The sequence below is a fragment of the Oncorhynchus mykiss genome, chromosome 17, assembly GCF_013265735.2.
Source record: "Oncorhynchus mykiss isolate Arlee chromosome 17, USDA_OmykA_1.1, whole genome shotgun sequence".
NCBI classification, from domain to species: Eukaryota; Metazoa; Chordata; class Actinopteri; order Salmoniformes; family Salmonidae; genus Oncorhynchus; species Oncorhynchus mykiss.
Genome location: NC_048581.1, coordinates 78,260,450 through 78,288,301, shown reverse-complemented (window position 1 = coordinate 78,288,301; position 27,852 = coordinate 78,260,450). Strand labels below are relative to the sequence as shown.

The 27,852-nt window shown below is 45.5% G+C and overlaps 1 protein-coding gene across 4 annotated transcripts in view; it reads left to right on the top strand.

Annotated features, from left to right (window-relative positions):
• LOC110494620 (SLIT-ROBO Rho GTPase-activating protein 2) overlaps positions 1 to 27,852 on the top strand; it is a 172,019-nt gene that overhangs the window by 101,548 nt on the left and 42,619 nt on the right. For all 4 annotated transcript variants that reach the window (XM_036950727.1, XM_036950728.1, XM_036950726.1 and 1 more), the window contains 3 exons: positions 3,788 to 3,980; positions 17,614 to 17,776; positions 25,312 to 25,374. In XM_036950727.1, the coding sequence (XP_036806622.1) occupies positions 3,788 to 3,980; positions 17,614 to 17,776; positions 25,312 to 25,374 (419 nt within the window). The remainder of the gene's footprint in view (positions 1 to 3,787; positions 3,981 to 17,613; positions 17,777 to 25,311; positions 25,375 to 27,852) is intronic.

Genomic DNA, 27,852 nt, shown 5'->3' with positions numbered 1-27,852 from the left:
TCTCTCCTCTCATCTCTCTCTATCCCCCCTTCTCCCCCTCTCTCCTCCCATCTCTCTCTATCCCTCCTTCTCCCTCTCTCTCCTCTCATCTCTCTCTATCCCCCCTTCTTCCTCCTCTCTCTCTATCCCCTTCTCTCTATCCCCTCTATCTTTCTCTCTCTCTATCCCCTTTCTCCCCCCTCTCTATCCCCCCTTCCCCCCACCCCTCTCTCTCTCTATCCCCCTTCTCCCCCCTCTCTCTATCCCCCCTTCTCCCCCCTCTCTCTCTATCCCCTTCTCCCCCCCTCTCTCTCGATCCCCCCTTCTCCCCCTCTCTCTCTATCCCCTTCCCCCCTCTCTATCCCCCCTTCTCCCCCTCTCTATTCCCCCCCTCTCTCGATCCCCCCTTCTCCCCCCTCTCTCTATCCCCCCTTCTCCCCCTCTCTCTCTATCCCCTTCTCCCCCCCTCTATCCCCCTTCTTCCCCCTCTCTCTCTATACCCCCCCTCTCTCTATCCCTCCTTCTCCCCCCTCTCTCTATCCCCCCTTCTCCCCTTCTCTCTCTCTATCCCTCCTCTATGTGAGTCACTCATATGTATATACTGTACTCTATACCATCTACTGAATCTTGCCATCTTGATGTAATGTATCACTAGCCACTTTAAACAATGCCACTTTTATATGTTTACATACCTATACATTACTCATCTCATATGTATATACTGTCCTCTATACCATCTACTGCATCTTGCCTATGCCGTATGGCCATCACTCATTCATGTATTTATATGTACATATTCTTATTCATTCCTTTACACTTGTGTGTATAAGGTAATTGTTGTTTAATTGTTAGGTTAGATTACTTGTTGGTTATTACTGCATTGTCAGAACTAGAAGTACAAGCATTTCGCTACACTCGCATTAACATCTGCTAACCATGTGTATGTGATCAATAACATCTGCTAACCATGGGTATGTGACCAATAACATCTGCTAACCATGGGTATGTGACCAATAAATCAAATCAAATCAAATGTATTTATATAGCCCTTCGTACATCAGCTGATATCTCAAAGTGCTGTACAGAAACTGGGGCGGCAGGGTAGCCTAGTGGTTAGAGCGTTGGACTAGCTGTAACCACTAGGTTAGAGCGTTGGACCGAGCTGACAAGGTACAAATCTGTCGTTCTGCCCCTGAACAGGCAGAACTGTTCCCAGGCCGTCATTGAAAATAAGAATTTGTTCTTAACTGACTTGCCTGGTTAAATAAAGGTAAAATAAAAAAAAATAAAAAAGAAACCCAGCCTAAAACCCCAAACAGCAAGCAATGCAGGTGTAGAAGCACGTAACAGCTGTGTGTGTGTGACCAATAACATTTGATTTGATTTGATTTGTCTGCTGTGTACTGTTACTAGATGATGCCATTCTTACCTAAGGCAGTCTACCCTCTGATCAGCAGAGAACGGACATCAAGATGGTAGCGTGCAGTGTCGTATGTGTTTGTGTGTATGAGAGAGAGAGAGAGAGAGAGAGAGAGGGCATAGTATTCAGACAGAGTTTGACTGATAGTTAGAAATCCCACTTCTCTTTGTGGCTTTGTTAAACTGTCCCCTCAGCTGTAAAGCGCAGAGCAGAGTCACCCAGGTTTAGTGTCAGACAGTGACCACACTCAGACCCAGCCGCCCGTTTCATCTACAGCAGGAGGTGTAAAGGTAAAACACAGGCAACGGTGTGTGTGTGTACAGTTTTGTGTGTGTGTGTGTGTACAGTTTTTTGTGTGTGTGTGTGTACAGTTTTGTGTGTGTGTGTGTGTGTGTGTGTGTGTGTGTGTGTGTGTGTGTGTGTGTGTGTGTGTGTGTGTGTGTGTGTGTACAGTTGTGTGTGTGTGTGTGTACAGTTGTGTGTGTGTGTGTGTGTACAGTTTTGTGTGTGTGTGTACAGTTTTGTGTGTGTGTGTGTGTACAGTTGTGTGCTTGTGTGAATGCTGATAATTAAAAACATTTATTTTGTATTTATTTATTTGCAAGAAAATACAGAACAGTATGAGGAAGGTTTAAAAGGTGAACAAGAAGTACATGAGCAGCAGAGGTAGAACCCACAGGGACCCAGAGGCTCCACCCCCTTTCAATGTTTAGAAAACAAAACCATACCAAAATAACAATCCCATTTTTTAGAAAAGATAAATAAATCATTGTAGATTTACACAAAGAAGAAGGGAAACAGATGGTGAATAAGGGAGAAAGAAGTACAATAAATAATCACAATAAAAGGTAATAGGTGGAGAAGTTTTGGGGATTAGGAGTTAAGTGGAATGTGTGTGTGTGTGTGTGTGTGTGTGTGTGTGAGTGTGTGTGTGTGTGTGTGTGTGTGTGTGTGTGTGTGTGCGTTATTTTTGAGGGGGTTCATTAAATCTTAAGGCCTCTTGTCTGCGAGGCAGCTATGAGAGTGTGGCATTAGTCTGTCATCTGTCATCACTAATCCTGTTTATTATCATGCGTGTTTGTGTGTGTTGTCAAGACTTGAAACGCTGCCTTCACATTCACTCAGGATCTTCTGCTCTGCTTGGCATGGCCTCACTCTCTCTCTCTCTCTCTCTCTCTCCACACACACACATACATTCACATACACCAACACACACACACCTATCCATAACAGTACTGTGGTATAAAAGGTTGGTTGTTTAAAACATCATAATTCAATATGTCCACTGAGTGTGTCTACACTGAGAGGAAGCAATTCATTTGAGGCCAGACTTGAGTGTAGGGAGGGTGGGAGGGAGGGAGGGAGGTGGAGCGAGGGAGGGAGGGAGAGAGGTGGAGCGAGGGAGGGAGGGAGAGAGGTGGAGCGAGGGAGGGAGGGAGGTGGAGGGAGGGAGGGAGGGAGGTGGAGCGAGGGAGGGAGGGAGAGAGGTGGAGCGAGGGAGGGAGGGAGAGAGGTGGAGCGAGGGAGGGAGGGAGAGAGGTGGAGCGAGGGAGGGAGGGAGAGAGGTGGAGCGAGGGAGGGAGGGAGGAGGAGCGAGGGAGGGAGGTGGAGCGAGGGAGGTAGGGCCATGGTCACCAGACTGGCCACGGTCACCAGACTGGCCACGGTCAACAGACTGGCCACGGTCACCAGACTGGCCACGGCCTCCAGACTGGGGACGGTCACCAGACTGGCCACGGTCCCCATGGTCACCAGACTGGCCACGGTCACCAGACTGGCTACGGTCACCAGACTGGCCACGGTCCCCACGGTCACCAGACTGGCCACGGTCACCAGACTGGCCACGGCCTCCAGACTGGCCACGGTCACCAGACTGGCCACGGTCACCAGATTGGCCACGGTCACCAGACTGGCCATGGTCACCAGACTGGCCACGGTCACCAGACTGGCCACAGCCTCCAGACTGGCCACAGCCTCCAGACTGGCCACAGTCACCAGACTGGCCATGGTCACCAGACTGGCCACGTCCACTGGGCTATAAACTCTATCATCAGGTGTACTGTACTGCTGTAGTCCATTAAACTCAATGTGTCATCATATCTCAGCTGTTTCAGAAAATATCTCCATTATATTCTCTGATAGTGAGTGACCAGTTATTCATTCTCAGAATGTTATCTTTGAAGGGTGCTGGTAATATAAAGTAGGAGTTTTTTGTGAGCCAATAACATGGTATACTCCAACTGATTGGCTAATAAAGTGTTTATTTATGATGATGTTGTAGATGATGATGATGATGATGTCCAGTGCACCCATAGCCACAAACTAGCCCTCTCCCTCTCCCAGTATGTCTGAAGATGTCTAACCCCCCCCCCCCCCTCCTCTCTGTAGAGATCCGTGCCCAGCTGGTGGAGCAGTTCAAGTGTCTGGACCAGCAGTGTGAGCTGAGAGTGCAGCTGCTGCAGGACCTGCAGGACTTCTTCAGGAAGAAGGCGGAGGTCGAGATGGACTACAGTCGTAACCTGGAGAAACTGTCTGAGAGGTTCCTTACGAAGACACGTAGCACCAAGGACCACCAGCTCAAGTAAGACAGGCACACACACACACGAATGACATGCACGAACAACATACACGCACACACACACACACACACACTCTACCACTCTTGTCTGTGCTGTAAATCCAACGTTGCATAAGCAGCTGACTGACTACAGACACACAGCGAGAGAGAGAGACCGGCCTCACCCCACTACATTCTGAAGTCAAATGTCTACTGTTTGCTGATGATCTGGTGCTTCTGTCACCAACCAAGGAGGGCCTACAGCAGCACCTAGATCTTCTGCACAGATTCTGTCAGACCTGGGCCCTGACAGTAAATCTCAGTAAGACCAAAATAATGGTGTTCCAAAAAAGGTCCAGTTGCCAGGACCACAAATACAAATTCCATCTAGACACTGTTGCCCTAGAGCACACAAACAACTATACATACCTTGGCCTAAACATCAGCGCCACAGGTAACTTCCACAAAGCTGTGAATGATCTGAGAGACAAGGCAAGAAGGGCATTCTATGCCATCAAAGGGAACATAAAATTCAACATAACAATTAGGATTTGGCTAAAAATACTTGAATCAGTCATAGAGCCCATTGCCCTTTATGGTTGTGAGGTCTGGGGTCCGCTCACCAACCAAGACTTCACAAAATGGGACAAACACCAAATTGAGACTCTGCATGCAGAATTCTGTAAAAATATCCTCCGTGTACAACGTAGAACACCAAATAGTGCATGCAGAGCAGAATTAGGCCGAGACCAGCTAATTATCAAAATCCAGAAAAGAGCTGTTAAATTCTATAACCACCTAAAAGGAAGCGATTCCCAAACCTTCCATAACAAAGCCATCACCTACAGAGAGATGAACCTGGAGAAGAGTCCCCTAAGCAAGCTGGTCCTGGGGCTCTGTTCACAAACATACCCCACAGAGCCCCAGGACAGCAGCACAATTAGACCCAACCAAATCATGAGAAAACAAAAAGATAATTACTTGACACATTGGAAAGAATTAACAAAAAAACAGAGCAAACTAGAATTCTATTTGGCCCTAAACAGAGAGTACACAGTGGCAGAATACCTTACCACTGTGACTGACCCAAACTTAAGGAAAGCTTTGACTATGTACAGACTCAGTGAGCATAGCCTTGCTATTGAGAAAGGCTGCCGTAGGCAGACATGGCTCTCAAGAGAAGACAGGCTATGTGCACATTGCGCACAAAATGAGTCGGAAACTGAGCTGCACTTCCTAACCTCCTGCCCAATGTTTGACCATATTAGAGACACATATTTCCCTCAGATTACACAGATCCACAAATAATTTAAAAACAAATCCAATTTGGATAAACTCCCATTTCTACTGGGTGAAATACCACAGTGTGCCATCACAGCAGCAAGATGTGTGACCTGTTGCCACAAGAAAAGGGCAACCAGTGAAGAACACACACCATTGTAAATACAACCCATATTTATGCTGATTTATTTTCCCTTGTGTACTTTAACCATTTGTACATTGTTACAACACTGTATGTATATATATATATATATATATATATATATATATATATGTAATTTGACATTTGTAATGTCTTTATTGTTTTGAAACTTCTGTATGTGTAATGTTTACTGCTAATTTTATTGTTTATTTCACTTTTGTATATTATCTACCTCACTTGTTTTGGCAATGTTAACACATGTTTCCCATGCCAATAAAACCCCTTGAATTGAATTGAATTGATAAACGCCTGGTCATCCCTGGACAGAGTATACAGTGGGGCAAAAAAAGTATTTAGTCAGCCACCAATTGTGCAAGTTCTTCCACTTAAAAAGATGAGAGGCCTGTAATTTTCATCATAGGTACACTTCAACTATGACAGACAAAATGAGAAAAAAAATCCAGAAAATCACATTGTAGGATTTTTTATGAATGTATTTGCAAATTATGGTGGAAAATAAGTATTTGGTCACCTACAAACAAGCAAGACTTCTGGCTCTCACAGACCTGTAACTTCTTCTTTAAGAGGCTCCTCTGTCCTCCACTCGTTACCTGTATTAATGGCACCTGTTTGAACTTGTTATCAGTATAAAAGACACCTGTCCACAACCTCAAACAGTCACACTCCAAACTTCACTATGGCCAAGACCAAAGAGCTGTCAAAGGACACCAGAAACAAAATTGTAGACCTGCACCAGGCTGGGAAGACTGAATCTGCAGTAGGTAAGCAGCTTGGTTTGAAGAAATAAACTGTCGGAGCAATTATTAGGAAATGGAAGACATACAAAACCACTGATAATCTCCCTCGATCTGGGGCTCTACGCAAGATCTCACTCTGTGGGGTCAAAATGATCACAAAAATCCCAGAACCACACGGGGGGACCTAGTGAATGACCTGCAGAGAGCTGGGACCAAAGTAACAAAGCCTACCATCAGTAACACACTACGCCGCCAGGGACTCAAATCCTGCAGTGCCAGACGTGTCCCCCTGCGTAAGCCAGTACATGTCCAGGTCCGTCTGAAGTTTGCTAGAGAGCATTTGGATGATCCAGAAGAAGATTGGGAGAATGTCATATGGTCAGATGAAACCAAAATATAACTTTTCGGTAAAAAACTAAACTCGTCGTGTTTGGAGGACAAAGAATGCTGAGTTGCATCCAAAGAACACCATACCTACTGTGAAGCATGGGGGTGGAAACATCATGCTTTGGGGCTGTTTTTCTGCAAAGGGACCAGGACGACTGATCCGTGTAAAGGAAAGAATGAATGGGGCCATGTATCGTGAGATTTTGAGTGAAAACCTCCTTCCATCAGCAAGGGCATTGAAGATGAAACGTGACTGGGTCTTTCAGCATGACAATGATCCCAAACACACCACCCGGGCAACAAAGGAGTGGCTTCGTAAGAAGCATTTCAAGGTCCAGGAGTGTCCTAGCCAGTCTCCAGATCTCAACCCCATAGAAAATCTTTGGAGTGAGTTGAAAGTCTGTGTTGCCCAGCAACAGCCCCAAAACATCACTGCTCTAGAGGAGATCTGCATGGAGGAATGGGCCAAAATACCAGCAACAGTGTGTGAAAACCTTGTGAAGACTTACAGAAAACGTTTGACCTCTGTCATTGCCAACAAAGATTATATAACAAAGTATTGAGATACATTTTTGTTATTGACCAAATACTTATTTTCCACCATAATTTGCAAATAAATTCATTAAAAATCCTACAATGTGATTTTCAGGATTTTTCTTCTCAGTTTGTCTGTCATAGTTGAAGTGTACCTATGATGAAAATTACAGGCCTCTCTCATCTTTTTAAGTGGGAGAACTTGCACAATTGGTGGCTGACTAAATACTTTTTTGCCCCACTGTAGGTTCCCCTTACTGACCCAGATCTGTGTGTTGTGTCCTGGCAATGCACAGTCATCCAGGGCAGGGCTGTAAAGGCCTGACTATACCTCTTAGTCTGTCTGTCTGTCTGTCTGTCTGTCTGTCTGTCTGTCTGTCTGTCTGTCTCCCAACACTAATGTCGGCACTAATATTTACAAGGAACAACTTTGACTTGAAATTACAATCCCAATAAGCTGGCTCACTGTTGACACACTGTGTGTCCGTGTGTGTCCATGTTTCTGTGTGTGTCCGTGTTTCTGTGTGTGTCCATGTTTCTGTGTGTGTCCGTGTTTCTGTGTGTGTCCGTGTTTCTGTGTGTCTGTGTTTTCTGTGTGTGTCCATGTTTCTGTGTGTGTCCATGTTTCTGTGTGTGTCCATGTTTCTGTGTGTGTCCATGTTTCTGTGTGTGTCCGTGTTTCTGTGTGTGTCCGTGTTTTCTGTGTGTGTCCGTGTTTTCTGTGTGTGTCCATGTTTTCTGTGTGTGTCCGTGTGGGTACTTATGTTCCTTTGCCAACAGTGCCAGGTGGTGTTTTTGTGCTCTGAATACTCTGTGGAGTCTTGCAGTGTGTAACCTTGCCCATAAACAAGGACACACACAAACACACACAGCAGAGTGATTATCTTTCCCAGCGTTACGCCTGGTTCTGTAATTTCTCCTGTGGAGTGAGAGGAGAGGGGAGGAGATGAGATGGGTGGAGAGGAGATGGGTGGAGAGGAGATGGGTGGAGAGGGGTGGAGAGGGGAGGAGAGGGGTGGAGAGGAAAGGAGAGGAGAGTAGAGGGGAGGAGAAGGTCGGAGAGGAGAGGGGTGGAGAGGAGATGGGTGGAGAGGAGAGGGGTGGAGAGGAGAGAAGAGGGGTAAAGAAAAGAGGGGAGGAGAGGAGAGTAGAGGGGAAGAGAGGGGTGGAGAGGGGTGGAGAGGAGAGGGGTGGGGTGGAGAGGAGAGGGGTGGAGAGGAGTGGAGAGGAGATGGGTGGAGAGGGGAGAGGAGAAGAGGGGTAGAGACTAGAGGGGAGGAGAGGAGAGTAGATGGGTGGAGAGGAGAGGAGAGGAGAGGGGTGGAGAGGAGAGAAGAGGGGTAGAGAAAAGAGAGGAGGAGAGGAGAGTAGAGTGGAAGAGAGGGGAGGGTGGAGAGGGCAGGAGAGGAGAGGGGTGGAGAGGAGAGGAGAGGGCTGGAGAGGGGAGGAGAGGAGAGGGATGGAGAGGAGAGGGGTGGGGAGGAGAGGGTTGGAGAGGGGAGAGGGGTGGAGAGGAGAGGAGAGGAGAGGAGAGGAATAGTCCTGCAGGGCTTTTAATAATACCAGTAATCCACACTGATATGACAGGAAGAACATTCTGATTAAACAGAGACACAGTCAATGGTTAGAAGGAAGATTGAGGCTCGCTGTCGACGCTGTGTGTGTGTGTGTGTGTGTGTGTGTGTGTGTGTGTGTGTGTCTGTGTGTGTGTGTGTGTGTGTGTGTCTCGTGCCGTCTGTCACCAAAGCATCTCGCCTCTGTCAGATCCTCTTCCTGTCTTAACCCATAATCCCCTGCTGTAATGTGTGGCCATAGTACTCCTGCAACACGTTCTATTTTACAGCGAAGGCTTCAGCAGAAGCAAACTCCTTTGTCGGCAACTCTTTCGTCCACGCCAGTGTGTGCGATTGGCTGGGGAACGACGGCTGGCTGGTGGTATATTGTATATATAACCTACAGAAATTGGTTCAGTTATGGTCTATAAATAATTTGTTCATATGGGCAGAATATTGAAGACTATATGTGTTAGTAAATGAGTTTATATGGTTAAAGGCCGACGTTTGTTCACTTAAATAAAAAATTGTAACGTTTCCTATATCTAGTTTCTACAATGTATTTTTCTGTTAAATAAGTTAATGATGGTACTGTTAGTGCTACTAGCAGTACCATCAGTAATACTAGCACTAACAGTACCATCAGTAATACTAGCACTAACAGTACCATCAGTCATACTAGCACTAACAGTACCATCAGTAATACTAGCACTAACAGTACCATCAGTAATACTAGCACTAACAGTACCATCAGTCATACTAGCACTAACAGTACCATCAGTAATACTAGCACTAACAGTACCATCAGTAATACTAGCACTAACAGTACCATCAGTAATACTGGCACTAACAGTACCATCAGTAATACTAGCAGTAACAGTACCATCAGTAATACTAACACTAACAGTACCATCAGTAATACTAGCACTAACAGTACCATCAGTAATACTAGTAGTAACAGTACCATCAGTAATACTAACACTAACAGTACCATCAGTAATACTAGCACTAACAGTACCATCAGTAATACTAGCACTAACAGTACCATCAGTAATACTAGCAGTAACAGTACCATCAGTAATACTAACACTAACAGTACCATCAGTAATACTAGCACTAACAGTACCATCAGTAATACCAGCACTAACAGTACCATCAGTAATACTAGTAGTAACAGTACCATCAGTAATACTAGCACTAACAGTACTATCAGTAATACTAGTAGTAACAGTACCATCAGTAATACTAGTAGTAACAGTACCATCAGTAATACTAGCGCTAACAGTACCATCAGTAATACTAACACTAACAGTACCATCAGTAATACCGGCACTAACAGCACCATCAGTAATACTAGTAGTAACAGTACCATCAGTAATACTAGTAGTAACAGTACCATCAGTAATACCGGCACTAACAGCACCATCAGTAATACTAGCACTAACAGTACCATCAGTAATACTAGTAGTAACAGTACCATCAGTAATACTAGTAGTAACAGTACCATCAGTAATACTAGTAGTAACAGTACCATCAGTAATACTAGTAGTAACAGTACCATCAGTAATACTAGTAGTAACAGTACCATCAGTAACACTATCAATAACAGTACCATCAGTAATACTAGCACTAACAGTACCATCAGTAATACTAGCACTAACAGTACCATCAGTAATACCAGCACTAACAGTACTATCAGTAATACTGACACTAACAGTACCTTCAGTAATACTAGCACTAACAGTACTATCAGTAATACTAACACGAACAGGATCATCAGTAATACTAGTAGTAACAGTACCATCAGTAATACTAACACTAACAGTACCATCAGTAATACAAGCTCCAACCCTCCCATCAGTAATACTAGTAGTAACAATTCTAGGAGTAATACTAGCAGAAACAGTACTAGGAGTAATATTAGTAGTAACCACACTATAAGTAATACTAGCAGTAACTTTACTATCAGTAATACTGGTAGTAAAGGTACCATCAGTAATACTAGCACTAACAGGACCATCAGTAATACTAGTAGTGGCAGTACTAGGAGTAATACTAGCAGAAACTGTACCAGGAGTAATACTAGCAGTAACAGTACTATAAGTAATACTATCAGTAACCTTACTATCAGTAATACTAACACTAACAGTACCATCAGTAATACTAGTAGTAACAGTACCATCAGTAATACTAGCACTAACAGTACCATCAGTAATACTAGCACTAACAGTACCATCAGTAATACTAACACTAACAGTACCATCAGTAATACTAGCACTAACAGTACCATCAGTAATACTAGTAGTAACAGTACCATCAGTAATACTAGTAGTAACAGTACCATCAGTAATACTAGTAGTAACAGTACCATCAGTAATACTATTAGTAACAGTACCATCAGTAATACTGACACTAACAGTACCATCAGTAATACTGACACTAACAGTACCATCAGTAATACTAACACTAACAGTACCATCAGTAGTACTAGCACTAACAGTACCATCAGTAATACTAGTAGTAACAGTACCATCAGTAATACTAACACTAACAGTACCATCAGTAATACTAGCGCTAACAGTACCATCAGTAATACTAGCACTAACAGTACCATCAGTAATACTAACACTAACAGCACCATCAGTAATACTAGCACTAACAGTACCATCAGTAATACTAGTAGTAACAGTACCATCAGTAATACTAGTAGTAACAGTACCATCAGTAATACTAGTAGTAACAGTACCATCAGTAATACTAGTAGTAACAGTACCATCAGTAATATTAGTAGTAACAGTACCATCAGTAATACTGACACTAACAGTACCATCAGTAATACTAGCAGTAGCAGTACCATCAGTAATACTAGCACTAACAGTACCATCAGTAATACTATCAATAACAGTACCATCAGTAATACTAGCACTAACAGTGCCATCAGTAATACCAGCACTAACAGTACTATCAGTAATACTGACACTAACAGTACCTTCAGTAATACTAGCACTAACAGTACTATCAGTAATACTAACACTAACAGTACCATCAGTAATACTAGCACTAACAGTACCATCAGTAACACTATCAATAACAGTACCATCAGTAATACTAGCACTAACAGTACCATCAGTAATACTAGCACTAACAGTACCATCAGTAATACCAGCACTAACAGTACTATCAGTAATACTGACACTAACAGTACCTTCAGTAATACTAGCACTAACAGTACTATCAGTAATACTAACACGAACAGGATCATCAGTAATACTAGTAGTAACAGTACCATCAGTAATACTAACACTAACAGTACCATCAGTAATACAAGCTCCAACCCTCCCATCAGTAATACTAGTAGTAACAATTCTAGGAGTAATACTAGCAGAAACAGTACTAGGAGTAATATTAGTAGTAACCACACTATAAGTAATACTAGCAGTAACTTTACTATCAGTAATACTGGTAGTAAAGGTACCATCAGTAATACTAGCACTAACAGGACCATCAGTAATACTAGTAGTGGCAGTACTAGGAGTAATACTAGCAGAAACTGTACCAGGAGTAATACTAGCAGTAACAGTACTATAAGTAATACTATCAGTAACCTTACTATCAGTAATACTAACACTAACAGTACCATCAGTAATACTAGTAGTAACAGTACCATCAGTAATACTAGCACTAACAGTACCATCAGTAATACTAGCACTAACAGTACCATCAGTAATACTAACACTAACAGTACTATCAGTAATACTAGCAGTAACAATACCATCAGTAATACTAGCACTAACAGTACCAGCAGTAATACTAGTAGTAACAATACTAGGAGTAATACTAGCAGAAACAGTACTGGGGGTAATACTAGCAGTACCAGTACTATAAGTAATACTATCAGTAACCTTACTATCAGTAATACTATCAGTAACCTTACCATCAGTAATACTAGTAGTACCAGTACTAGGAGTAATACTAGAAGAAACAGTACTAGGGGTAATACTAGCAGTCACATAAGTAACACTATCAGTAACCTTACCATCAGTAATTCTAGTAGTAGCAGTACTAGGAGTAATACTAGCAGAAACGGTACTAGGAGTAATACTAGTTGTAACAGTACTTTAAGTAATACGATCAGTAACCTTACTATCAGTAATACTAGTAGTAGCAGTACTAGGAGTAATACTAGTGGTAACAGTACTAGGAGTAATACTAGTTGTAACAGTACTGTAAGTAATACGATCAGTAACCTTACTCTGAGTAATTATAGTAGTAACAGTACTTGGAGTAATACTAGTGGTAACAGTACTAGGAGTAATACTAGTGGTAACAGTACTGTAGGTAATACGATCAGTTACCTTACTCTCAGTAATACTAGTAGTAACAGTACTTGGAGTAATACTAGTGGTAACATTGCCATAAGTAATACTATCAGTAATACTGGGAGTAACAGTACCATCAGTAATACTAGCACTAACAGTACCATCTGTAATACTAGTAGTACCAGTACTTGAAGTAATACTAACACTAACAGTACCATCAGTAATACTAGTAGTACCAGTACTTGGAGTAATACTAGCACTAACAGTACCACCAGTAATACTAGTAGTACCGGTACTTGGAGTAATACTAGCACTAACAGTACCATCAGTAATACTAGTAGTACCAGTACTTGGAGTAATACTAGTGGTAACAGTGCCATCAGTAATACTAGTAGTACCAGTACTTGGAGTAATACTCGTGGTAACAGTGCCATCAGTAATACTAGTAGTACCAGTACTTGGAGTAATACTAATGGTAACAGTGCCATCAGTAATACTAGTAGTACCAGTACTTGGAGTAATACTAGTAGTACCAGTACTTGGAGTAATACTAGTGGTAACAGTGCCATCAGTAATACTAGTAGTACCAGTACTTGGAGTAATACTAGTGGTACCAGTACTTGGAGTAATACTAGTTGTAACAGTGCCATCAGTAATACTAGTAGTACCAGTACTTGGAGTAATACTAGTATTACCAGTACTTGGAGTAATACTAGTGGTAACAGTGCCATCAGTAATACCAGTACTTGGAGTAATACTAGTGGTAACAGTACCATCAGTAATAGTACCAGGAGTAACACGGCAGTTAACCCACTGTTTCAGTCCCGAACAAATGCTTTTTTTCGATGACGGCCTAGGAACAGTGGGTTAACTGCCTTGTTCAGGGGCAGAACGACAGATTTTTACCTTGTCAGCTCGGGGATTCGATCTTGCAACCTTACGTTTACTAGTCCAACGTTCTAACCACTAGGCTACCTGCCTCCCCACTTGAGCTGTTCTTCCCATAATATGGACTTTGTCTTTTCCCAAATAGGGCTTCTGAATACCACCCCTACCTTGTCACAACGCAACTGATTGGCTCAAACACATTATGAAGAAAATAAATTCCACTTTTAACAAGGCCCACCTGTTAATTGAAATGCATTCCAGGTGACTACCTCATGAAGCTGTTTGAGAAAATGTGCAAAGCTGTCATCAAGGTTGGCTACTTTTAAGAATATTGTTTCACACTTTTTTGTTAAACATCTTGTCCAAACTTTTGACTGGTACTGTACACACGCACACGGACACATGCACACACACACGTACGCACGCACGCACGCACACACACACACACACACACACACACACACACACACACACACACACACACACACACACACACACACACACACACACACACACACACACACAGAGAGAGAGAGAGAAACACGTGGGCTAATGCCAATTGCCTCTTGGAAGGCCGTCATTGTAAATAAAAATGTGTTCTTAATTGACTTGCCTTGTTAAATAAATAATAATATGAATAAAAGGTGAGTCTCTCTCATTCCCCCCCCTCTCTCATTCAGTCCCCCCCTCTCTCATTCACTCCCCCCCTCTCTCATTCACTCCCCCCCTCTCTCATTCACTCCCCCCTCTCTCATTCACTCCCCCCCTCTCTCTCATTCACTCCCCCCTCTCTCATTCACTCCCCCCCTCTCTCATTCACTCCCCCCCTCTCTCATTCACTCCCCCCCTCTCTCTCATTCACTCCCCCCTCTCTCATTCACTCCCCCCCTCTCTCATTCCCCCCCTCTCTCTCATTCCCCCCCTCTCATTCACTCCCCCCCTCTCTCATTCACTCCCCCCTCTCTCTCATTCCCCCCCTCTCTCATTCACTCCCCCCCTCTCTCATTCACTCCCCCTGTCTCTCTCATTCCCCCCCTCTCTCATTCACTCCCCCTGTCTCTCTCATTCCCCCCTCTCTCATTCACTCCCCCCCTCTCTCTCATTCACTCCCCCCCTCTCTCTCATTCCCCCCCCTCTCTCATTCACTCCCCCCCTCTCTCTCATTCCCCCCCTCTCTCATTCACTCCCCCTGTCTCTCTCATTCACTCCCCCCCTCTCTCTCATTCACTCCCCCCCTCTCTCATTCACTCCCCCCCTCTCTCATTCACTCCCCCCCTCTCTCTCATTCACTCCCCCCTCTCTCATTCACTCCCCCCCTCTCTCTCATTCACTCCCCCCCTCTCTCTCATTCACTCCCCCTGTCTCTCTCATTCACTCGCCCCCTCTCTCATTCACTCCCCCCCTCTCTCTCATTCACTCCCCCCCCCCTCTCTCATTCACTCCCCCCCTCTCTCTCATTCACTCCCCCCCTCTCTCTCATTCACTCCCCCCCTCTCTCATTCACTCCCCCCCTCTCTCATTCACTCCCCCCCTCTCTCTCATTCACTCCCCCCCTCTCTCATTCACTCCCCCCCTCTCTCATTCACTCCCCCCTCTCTCATTCACTCCCCCCCTCTCTCATTCACTCCCCCCCTCTCTCTCATTCACTCCCCCCCTCTCTCTCATTCACTCCCCCCTCTCTCTCATTCACTCCCCCCCTCTCTCTCATTCACTCCCCCCCTCTCTCTCATTCACTCCCCCCCTCTCTCTCATTCACTCCCCCCCCTCTCTCATTCACTCCCCCCTCTCTCATTCACTCCCCCTGTCTCTCTCATTCACTCCCCCCCTCTCTCATTCACTCCCCCCCTCTCTCTCATTCACTCCCCCCCTCTCTCATTCACTCCCCCCCTCTCTCTCATTCACTCCCCCCCTCTCTCATTCACTCCCCCTGTCTCTCTCATTCACTCCCCCCCTCTCTCATTCACTCCCCCCCTCTCTCATTCACTCCCCCCCTCTCTCATTCACTCCCCCTGTCTCTCTCATTCACTCCCCCCCTCTCTCATTCACTCCCCCCCTCTCTCTCATTCACTCCCCCCCTCTCTCATTCACTCCCCCCCCTCTCTCATTCACTCCCCCCTCTCTCTCATTCACTCCCCCCCTCTCTCATTCACTCCCCCTGTCTCTCTCATTCACTCCCCCCCTCTCTCATTCACTCCCCCCCTCTCTCTCATTCACTCCCCCCCTCTCTCATTCACTCCCCCCCTCTCTCTCATTCACTCCCCCCCTCTCTCATTCACTCCCCCTGTCTCTCTCATTCACTCCCCCCCTCTCTCATTCACTCCCCCCCCCCTCTCTCATTCACTCCCCCCCTCTCTCATTCACTCCCCCTGTCTCTCTCATTCACTCCCCCCCTCTCTCATTCACTCCCCCCCTCTCTCATTCACTCCCCCCCTCTCTCTCATTCACTCCCCCCCTCTCTCTCTACATCTGGGTCTCTAACAGCTCCACTGCATCTGCTGCAGCTCAGCTCTGGTGCCATGCTGGAATCTGACATATTTTCAGTTTTTGTGTGTGTGGTGACTCCGTGGAGACAGCTGCCCTGTGTGTTTCTGTGTATCTGTAGCACAGAGGCAACAACACTAAAGGAGCTGAATGTGGAGGAGAACTGGAGCTCAGCTTGCTTCAGTCCCCTTCTCTCCTGCCCCCTCCATGTCTCTAATGCTGCAGGAATGTATGATTTTAACTAGAGGAAACATCCAGGCAGTCCAGCCAAGTACAACACATGGGTGTGTGTGGGTGAACATGTGATGTGTTAGGGTCAGAGGTGATGATGGTTCTGTCAGGGTAGAGGATGAAGGATGTCACATGGTACGTCAATAGAGGAAACACACAAGGTTGTGTAACCAGGCGGGAAGGCAGGCAGGCAGGCAGGCAGGCAGGCAGGCAGGCAGGCAGGCAGGCAGGCAGGCAGGCAGGCAGGCAGGCAGGCAGGCAGGCAGGCAGGCAGGCAGGCAGGCAGGCAGGCAGGCAGGCAGGCAGGCAGGCAGGCAGGCAGGCAGGCAGGCAGGCAGGCAGGCAGGCAGGCAGGCAGGCAGGCAGGCAGGCAGGCAGGCAGGCAGGCAGGCAGGCAGGCAGGCAGGCAGGCAGGCAGGCAGGCAGACAGACTTAACGGGAAATGCTTACTTACAAGCCCTTAACCAACAATGCAGTTTTAGGAAAATAGAGTTAATGAAATATTTACAGAGTGTTTTAGAGCATATTACTATATACCTGTGAATAAATTCATGAAATGGAGAATGGATTAAACTGTTTACCCATTTAATAACCAGACCTTCATACAAACTTGCTGTGCTGAATGCTATATGCTTCCAGCACGGCCACAAGCAAGTCACTCTGGGAGGCCTAAGTGGCCCGTGGCCATTTACCGCTATCTAGTGTACACGAGCTGTCAGTCATATTTCAATAAAGTGTCTCTCTCTCCCTCTTCATCTCTCTGGCTCGCTCTTGTTTCAGCATTTTACTGTTTGTTCCTTACTTCTAACTTTAGTTGTTTTGCTGAGAGGAGTGACTTTTGATGCATTATGCCCTGCTTAACAGGTGGTGAACACTGAGTACTGATGTAATATAGTGTTTGTGGTGTACTAAATTCTCCTCCTGTCTGTCTGTCTGTCTGTCTGTCTGTCTGTCTGTCTGTCTCTCCCTCCCTCTGTCCCTCCCTCCCTCCCTCCCTCCCTCCCTCCCTCCCTCCCTCCCTCCCTCCCTCCCCCTCTCTCTCTCTCTCTCTCTCTCTCTCCCTCCCTCCCTGTGTGTGTGTAGGAAGGAGCAGAGTGTACTGTCTCCAGTTAACTGTTGGAACCTGTTGTTGAGTCAGGTGAAGAGGGAGAGCCGAGACCACGCTACCCTGTCTGACCTCTACCTCAATAACATCATACCGCGCTTCGCCCAGGTTAGCGAGGACTCCGGACGACTCTTCAAAAAGGTATCTCACACGGGAGCACATGTGCACATGCACGTCAAACACAAATGCATACCACAACACACACCACAGCCACACATAACATAACACACCTGTGGTCTAGCGTGGCATAACGGTCTAGGCCGCTGCCTCATGGGTTCGACCCACTGCTATGTCAGCACACTCTCTATCTCTGTCTCTCTCTGTCCCAAAAACAAACACCTCTGACAATTTACCCACCGTTATCTCCCTCCCTGGGAGATTCTCAATTGGTTTTGTTAACTCCCCTGTCCTTGCCTCCTTTTGGGCGGCAGGTAGCTTAGCCGTTAGGGCGTTGGGCCAGTAACTAAACAGTCGCTAGTTTGAATTCCCCGATCCGGCAAAGTGAAAACCCTGCCGATATGCCCGTGACCAAGGCACTGAACCTAATTGCTCCAGGGTCGCTGTTGACAATGGCAGACCCTGGCTGTGACACCACTCTCCAAGGGTGTCTCAGGGAGAGTAGGGATATGCAAAAACATTTCCAATTCACACCTACAGTACATATTAATACACACATGTACATTTGTGACGTAGGACAAATATAGGCACCCAACAAATGATTATTTTTATTTTGAAAAAGGTCAAAGGTAATCGAGGAGAGGAAATGTGGAGACAAATGCGCTTGTATGAAAGGAGACTCTCCAGGCATATGACGAATCCACAAATATATGTTTAAATTGGTCAAAATGTATTTTGTTAGTTGTGGCACACATTTAAATGACAAGTAGCATAACGTTTTAAACATGTGAATGCTTTTCTTCTCTGACAAAACAACAGCTGATTCAAAGAGGGGTGTGGCAGAAACTCTTCCGTGAAGAACTCAGGGAGGATACTAAGGTGGAGGGAAGAACACTCTTCCGTTCTCCTACTATTGATTTACACTCTCAACCACTCCACCACTTATTGGCTTCGGGGTCACAGAGGAGAAAGGACAGAGGAGTCTAGGAGAGGACGGTATTTTTCACAATTGAGAATCTCTCTCTCGCCCTCCCTGCCTCTCTGCCTCCCCCTCCCCATTAGCCCTGTATTTGGGATGTTGATATGACAGTTGAGGTCTCAAGGCCACTCTTATCCAACTCTCCAAACTCTTCCCACCTTTCACCTCTCTGCCGGTGTGTGTGAGGAAGTGTTTCTGAATGTCTCAGTACAGATAAACATATGGGATTACTCATCTCCAACCTTTCTTCTGTAAGAGAGATAGCTAGTTCGGTCCCAAATAGCACCATGCCCCCTATGTAGTGCACTACTTCAGGCCAGGGCCTATCAAAAGTAGCACCCTACATAGGGAATAGGGTGCCATTTGGAACACACTCGGTAACTCCCGAGAGAAAGAGATGACTCAAGTAGGGATTCAATATTTCAGGAACTTTCCCCAAATTCCCAGGTTTTCCAGAAATCCTGGCTGGAGGATTATTCACCTGCTGATTCCAGGGATCTTCCAACCGGGTTCTCTGGAAAATCTTGGTCATTTGGGAAAGATACCAGAATTTTGCAACCTTACTCAAGAGATTCCAGTTTATTCTGACCCTCTACTGTTTATTGTAACTGTTCTCTATGGTTGTATGATCTCTGTCACGGTCTGGGGTGTCGGTTCAGCATCTCTGTCACGGTCAGGGGTGTCGGTTCAGCATCTCTGTCACGGTCTGGGGTGTCGGTTCAGCATCTCTGTCACGGTCCGGGGTGTCGGTTCAGCATCTCTGTCACGGTCTGGGGTGTCGTTTCAGCATCTCTGTCACGGTCAGGGGTGTCGGTTTAGCATCTCTGTCACGGTCAGGGGTGTCGGTTCAGCATCTCTGTGACTGTCCGGGGTGTCGGTTCAGCATATCTGTCACTGTCAGGGGTGTCGGTTCAGCATCTCTGTCACGGTCAGGGGTGTCGGTTCAGCATCTCTGTCACTGTCAAGGGTGTCGGTTCAGCATCTCTGTCATGGTCAAGGGTGTCTGTTCAGCATCTCTGTCATGGTCAGGGGTGTCTGTTCAGCATCTCTGTCATGGTCAGGGGTGTCTGTTCAGCATCTCTGTCATGGTCAGGGGTGTCTGTTCAGCATCTCTGTCATGGTCAGGGGTGTTGGTTCAGCATCTCTGTCACGGTCAGGGGTGTTGGTTCAGCATCTCTGTCACAGTCAGGGGTGTTGGTTCAGCATCTCTGTCATGGTCAGGGGTGTCTGTTCAGCATCTCTGTCACTGTCAGGGGTGTCGGTTCAGCATCTCTGGGTCTGACTGAGAGGACAGGAGTGAGTCAATCTGGACTGTCTCGTCAAAACATTAGTTATTAATCTGATGATAGCTTCTGTTTGAACTCCACACAATGGCTAATTAACTAGATAATGAGTTAAATTAAAACATTTCCAGTCAGTGCCATGAGCCAGAGGCTACGCATGTAAAGCACTCATACACACCCTCATGCTTGCACACACACGAACACGCACACACACACAGTCACGTGCACACACACAGTGGGGCTGTGGTAAGTAGTGCAGAATGATGTGATGTGCTGCTCAGTGTGTGTGATGTTGTCAGAGGAGGCTGCACATCTGTGTTCCATTCAGAGAGAGAGAGAGAGAGAGAGAGAGAGAGAGAGAGAGAGAGAGAGAGACTGTGTATATATACTGTATATAATATTATATTTGTAATGTCTTTATTGTTTTGAAACTTCTGTATGTGTAATGTTTACTGTTCATTTTTATTGTTTATTTCACTTTATACAGTGCCTTGCGAAAGTATTCGGCCCCCTTGAACTTTGCGACCTTTTGCCACATTTCAGGCTTCAAACATAAAGATATAAAACTGTATTTTTTTGTGAAGAATCAACAACAAGTGGGACACAATCATGAAGTGGAACAACATTTATTGGATATTTCAAACTTTTTTAACAAATCAAAAACTGAAAAATTGGGCGTGCAAAATTATTCAGCCCCCTTAAGTTAATACTTTGTAGCGCCACCTTTTGCTGCGATTACAGCTGTAAGTCGCTTGGGGTATGTCTCTATCAGTTTTGCACATCGAGAGGCTGAAATGTTTTCCCATTCCTCCTTGCAAAACAGCTCGAGCTCAGTGAGGTTGGATGGAGAGCATTTGTGAACAGCAGTTTTCAGTTCTTTCCACAGATTCTCGATTGGATTCAGGTCTGGACTTTGACTTGGCAATTCTAACACCTGGATATGTTTATTTTTGAACCATTCCATTGTAGATGTTGCTTTATGTTTTGGATCATTGTCTTGTTGGAAGACAAATCTCCGTCCCAGTCTCAGGTCTTTTGCAGACTACATCAGGTTTTCTTCCAGAATGGTCCTGTATTTGGCTCCATCCATCTTCCCATCAATTTGAACCATCTTCCCTGTCCCTGCTGAAGAAACGCAGGCCCAAACCATGGGATGGTGTGTTCAGGGTGATGAGCTGTGTTGCTTTTACGCCAAACATAACGTTTTGCATTATTGCCAAAAAGTTCAATTTTGGTTGCACCTTCTTCCACATGTTTGGTGTGTCTCCCAGGTGGCTTGTGGCAAACTTTAAACAACACTTTTTATGGATATCTTTAAGAAATGGCTTTCTTCTTGCCACTCTTCCATAAAGGCCAGATTTGTGCAATATATGACTGATTGTTGTCCTATGGACAGAGTCTCCCACCTCAGCTGTAGATTTCTGCAGTTCATCCAGAGTGATCATGGGCCTCTTGGCTGCATCTCTGATCAGTCTTCTCCTTGTATGAGCTGAAAGTTTAGAGGGACGGCCAGGTCTTGGTAGATTTGCAGTGGTCTGATACTCCTTCCATTTCAATATTATCGCTTGCACAGTGCTCCTTGGGATGTTTAAAGCTTGGGAAATCCTTTTGTATCCAAATCCGGCTTTAAACTTCTTCACAACAGTATCTCGGACCTGCCTGGTGTGTTCCTTGTTCTTCATGATGCTCTCTGCGCTTTTAACGGACCTCTGAGACTATCACAGTGCAGGTGCATTTATACGGAGACTTGATTACACACAGGTGGATTGTATTTATCATCATTAGTCATTTAGGTCAACATTGGATCATTCAGAGATCCTCACTGAACTTCTGGAGAGAGTTTGCTGCACTGAAAGTAAAGGGGCTGAATAATTTTCTTCATGATTGTGTCCCACTTGTTGTTGATTCTTCACAAAAAAATACAGTTTTATATCTTTATGTTTGAAGCCTGAAATGTGGCAAAAGGTCGCAAAGTTCAAGGGGGCCGAATACTTTCGCAAGGCACTGTATATTCACTTTATATATTATCTACCTCACTTGCTTTGGCAATGTTAACACATGTTTCCCATGCCAATAAAGCCCTTGAATTGAATTGAATTGAATTGAATTGAGAGAGAGAGAGAATATTTTGTGCACTAATGAGGGAGAATGTTCCTAACGGTCCAAATGGACCTGAGGTGAGGTGTGAAACAGCTGTACACAGACTGACAGGAAACTTCTATTTTATCTTCCTCTCTCCATAGCTCTTTTCACGTTAGGCTTGGGTTTATTTCAACATCTCGGTACATATGATGGGGTGCAAAGAACTGAACTAAATAGTGTGTGATAGTGACATTGATTTGACATACAGGTGTGTGAACAGTTTGACATACAGGTTTGTGAACAGGTGATCAGAATTAAGGTGATTGGGATCTGGAAGGTGAGCTGCGTTCACTGGATCTAGGTGTTTGAGAGTGTGAGCTGGCAGTTGAGCAGCGTTCAGGGGATCTAGGTGTTTGAGAGTGTGAGCTGGCAGGTGAGCAGCGTTCAGGGGATCTATGTGGTTGAGAGTGTGAACTGGAAAGTGAGCTGGAAGGTGAGCTGCGTTCAGGGGATCTATGTGGTTGAGAGTGTGAGCTGGCAGTTGAGCAGCGTTCAGGGGATCTAGGTGTTTGAGAGTGTGAGCTGGCAGGTGAGCAGCGTTCAGGGGATCTAGGTGTTTGAGAGTGTGAGCTGGCAGGTGAGCAGCGTTCAGGGGATCTATGTGGTTGAGAGTGTGAGCTGGAAAGTGAGCTGGATGGTGAGCTGCGTTCAGGGGATCTAGGTGTTTGAGAGTGTGAGCTGGAAAGTGAGCTGGCAGGTGAGCAGCGTTCAGGGGATCTATGTGGTTGAGAGTGTGAGCTGGAAGGTGAGCAGCGTTCAGGGGATCTATGTGGTTGAGAGTGTGAGCTGGCAGGTGAGCAGCGTTCAGGGGATCTATGTGGTTGAGAGTGTGAGCTGGCAGTTGAGCAGCGTTCAGGGGATCTATGTGGTTGAGAGTGTGAGCTGGCAGGTGAGCAGCGTTCAGGGGATCTATGTGGTTGAGAGTGTGAGCTGGCAGGTGAGCAGCGTTCAGGGGATCTACGTGTTTTAGAGTGTGAGCTGGAAAGTGAGCTGGAAGGTGAGCTGCGTTCAGGGGATCTACGTGTTTTAGAGTGTGAGCTGGAAAGTGAGCTGGAAGGTGTGCAGCGTTCAGGGGATCTACGTGTTTGAGAGTGCGAGCTGGAAGGTGAGCAGCGTTCAGGGGATCTACGTGTTTGAGAGTGCGAGCTGGAAGGTGAGCAGTGTTCAGGGGATCTACGTGTTTGAGAGTGTAAGCTGGCAGGTGAGCAGCGTTCAGGGGATCTACATGTTTGAGAGTGTGAGCTGGCAGGTGAGCAGCGTTCAGGGGATCTATGTGTTTGAGAGTGTGAGCTGGCAGGTGAGCAGCGTTCAGGGGATCTAGGTGTTTGAGAGTGTGAGCTGGCAGGTGAGCAGCGTTCAGGGGATCTATGTGGTTGAGAGTGTGAGCTGGAAAGTGAGCTGGATGGTGAGCTGCGTTCAGGGGATCTAGGTGTTTGAGAGTGTGAGCTGGAAAGTGAGCTGGCAGGTGAGCAGCGTTCAGGGGATCTATGTGGTTGAGAGTGTGAGCTGGAAGGTGAGCAGCGTTCAGGGGATCTATGTGGTTGAGAGTGTGAGCTGGCAGGTGAGCAGCGTTCAGGGGATCTATGTGGTTGAGAGTGTGAGCTGGCAGTTGAGCAGCGTTCAGGGGATCTATGTGGTTGAGAGTGTGAGCTGGCAGTTGAGCAGCGTTCAGGGGATCTATGTGGTTGAGAGTGTGAGCTGGCAGGTGAGCAGCGTTCAGGGGATCTACGTGTTTTAGAGTGTGAGCTGGAAAGTGAGCTGGAAGGTGAGCTGCGTTCAGGGGATCTACGTGTTTTAGAGTGTGAGCTGGAAAGTGAGCTGGAAGGTGTGCAGCGTTCAGGGGATCTACGTGTTTGAGAGTGCGAGCTGGAAAGTGAGCAGTGTTCAGGGGATCTACGTGTTTGAGAGTGTGAGCTGGAAAGTGAGCTGGAAAGTGAGCTGCGTTCAGCGGATCTACGTGTTTGAGAGTGTGAGCTGGCAGGTGAGCAGCGTTCAGGGGATCTACGTGTTTGAGAGTGTGAGCTGGAAGGTGAGCAGCGTTCAGGGGATCTACGTGTTTTAGAGTGTGAGCTGGAAGGTGAGCTGGAAGGTGAGCAGCGTTCAGGGGATCTACGTGTTTGAGAGTGTGAGCTGGCAGGTGAGCAGCGTTCAGGGGATCTACGTGTTTGAGAGTGTGAGCTGGAAAGTGAGCAGAGTTCAGGGGATCTACGTGTTTGAGAGTGCGAGCTGGAAAGTGAGCGGCGTTCAGGGGATCTACGTGTTTGAGAGTGCGAGCTGGAAGGTGAGCTGCGTTCAGGGGATCTACGTGTTTGAGAGAGAGTGTGAGCTGGAAGGTAAGCTGCGTTCAGGGGATCTACATGTTTGAGAGTGCGAGCTGGAAGCAGACGTTACACTTACACATACAAGTTAACCTAACCGGTACCCTCACACAGTGACTCGGTACCGGTACCCCCACACAGTGACTCGGTACCGGTACCCCCACACAGTGACTCGGTACCGGTACCCCCACACAGTGACTCGGTACCGGTACCCCCACACAGTGACTCGGTACCGGTACCCCCACACAGTGACTCGGTACCGGTACCCCCACACAGTGACTCGGGACCGGTACCCCCACACAGTGACTCGGTACCGGTACCCCCACACAGTGACTCGGTACCGGTACCCCCACACAGTGACTCGGTACCGGTACCCCCACACAGTGACTCGGTACCGGTACCCCCACACAGTGACTCGGTACCGGTACCCCCACACAGTGACTCGGTACCGGTACCCCCACACAGTGACTCGGTACCGGTACCCCCACACAGTGACTCGGTACCGGTACCCCCTATATATAGCCCCGTTATTTTTATTTTATTGTGTTGCTTTCTATTTTATTTTATTTTTGACTTTAATTTATTTAGTATTCATTTTCTTAACTCTATTTGCTGAACTGCGTTGTTGGTTAAGGGCTTGTATGTAAGAACTTTACGGTAAGGTCTATCGCTGTTGTATTTGGCGCATGTGACAAATACAATTTGATTTGATGGATGGATGGAAAGATGGATGACAGGGAGCGGATGGTTATAGTTCAGGTGGATTTATCGTGTTAACGATGAGGTTATGTCTGTTATTACAGAGGATGGACATCTTTTCTGTGTCTGTCTCTGCAGAGTAAAGAGGTTGGTGTCCAGCTTCAGGAGGATCTGATGAAGGTTCTGAACGAGCTCTACGCGGTAAGACTGACTCGTCACACATACACACACTCTTCACCACAATGAGACTGCTGTTGTATGTGTAGGCCAGTCACATAGCCGTTTGATAGTCACCATGTGTTTTAACTGTGTTTGTGGAGGAGGACATATTCCCAGGGAGATTCCCTGCCAGGAGGGAGGTTGTTCTCTGTTTAGGGGCAGCAGAGGAACCACATAACTATGTCAAGACCAGTAGCAGCAGACTAATAGTGTAATTACACAGTGAGACACTCCACTAGACAGAAATAGACCGGCACACACACATTATGGAGAGAGGACTGGGCTCAATGCCTGTCTCAGTACTCCACAGAGTCTGACAGACAGAATGTGTTCGGTGCTGTGCAGTTAATCATATCTATACATCACCTCAACTCCTGAACACCTCAGCTTTAAAGCGGCAATTGAAACAATAAGAAAAACCAAGCGGCTCCCCGCCTCTGGTTCAGTTAAAAGCTGAAGGGCAGGAGAAATGTAACCACTCTCAGATTCATGGATAGAGCTATGGATGCAACAACTGACTATCCATGATATCAACCTATAGCTTTAACCATGTTTCAAGACCATATGGTGTTTGTTTACATTTACTTTATTGACCAACATTGGAGTAAAACAATCTTATATTTGGGGTTCTGGTGGGGTGCGACTAAGCTCATGAGGCTTTTATTAGTTATATTCTTCAAGAATCAATGGGTACATATCATTCATTTATAAGTTATATTCTTCATGAATCAATGGGTACATATCATTCATTTATAAGTTATATTCTTCATGAATCAATGGGTACATATCATTCATTTATAAGTTATATTCTTCATGAATCAATGGGTACATATCATTCATTTATAAGTTATATTCTTCATGAATCAATGGGTACATATAATTCATTTATAAGTTATATTCTTCATGAATCAATGGGTACATATCATTAATTTATAAGTTATATTCTTCATGAATCAATGGGTACATATCATTCATTTATAAGTTATATTCTTCATGAATCAATGGGTACATATCATTCATTTATAAGTTATATTCTTCATGAATCAATGGGTACATATCATTCATTTATAAGTTATATTCTTCATGAATCAATGGGTACATATCATTCATTTATAAGTCCAAAAATGAATGGAGCAACTGCAGATTGCCCCTTTAAGTGATCCTTTTTCAAGAGATTAGTGAATCTGAATCTGAGCCTTGCTTAGCTCTGGCCACACACACACACATACACACACACACACACACACACACACACACACACACACACACACACACACACACAGACACACACACACACACACGCACACACACACACACACACACACACACACACACACACACACACACACACATACATACACACACACACACACACACACACGCACACACACACACACACACACACACACACACACACACACCTTTGTGAAGCAGCAGTCTGATAGTTAAAGAGGGAAACGCATGGGGTCGTCCGCCCATGTTTCCCCTTTAAGTGGTCAGTGTTAGTGCTGACCCTGCACACACTGACACATGTGTGTGGCATTCCCTGGCAGAATTGTGTGTGTGGGAGAGACACAGAGACAGAGACAAAGTGAAGAAAAGTGTGTGTGTTTATGTATGCACTTCAGGGTTTCCCTTAGGAAAATGTGGCGCCGGACATTTGACTGGCAGTATATTAATTTACCGGACATTTAACCGGCAGTATATTAATTTACCGGACATTTAACCGGCAGTATATTAATTTACCGGACATTTAACCGGCAGCATTTTAATTTACCGGACATTTAACCGGCAGCATTTTAATTTACCGGACATTTGACCGGCAGTATATTCATTTACCGGACATTTAACCGGCAGTATATTAATTTACCGGACATTTAACCGGCAGTATATTAATTTACCGGACATTTAACCGGCAGTATATTAATTTACCGGACATTTAACCGGCAGTATATTAATTTACCGGACATTTAACCGGCAGCATTTTAATTTACCGGACATTTAACCGGCAGTATATTAATTTACCGGACATTTAACCGGCAGCATTTTAATTTACCGGACATTTAACCGGCAGTATATTAATTTACCGGACATTTAACCGGCAGTATATTAATTTACCGGACATTTGACCGGCAGTATATTAATTTACCGGACATTTAAACGGCAGTATATTAATTTACCGGACATTTAACCGGCAGTATATTAATTTACCGGACATTTGACTGGCAGCATTTTAATTTACCGGAGATTTAACCGGCAGCATTTTAATTTACCGGACATTTAACCGGCAGCATTTTAATTTACCGGACATTTAACCGGCAGTATATTAATTTACCGGACATTTAACCGGCAGTATATTAATTTACCGGACATTTGACTGGCAGTATATTAATTTACCGGACATTTAACCGGCAGTATATTAATTTACCGGACATTTAACCGGCAGTATATTAATTTACC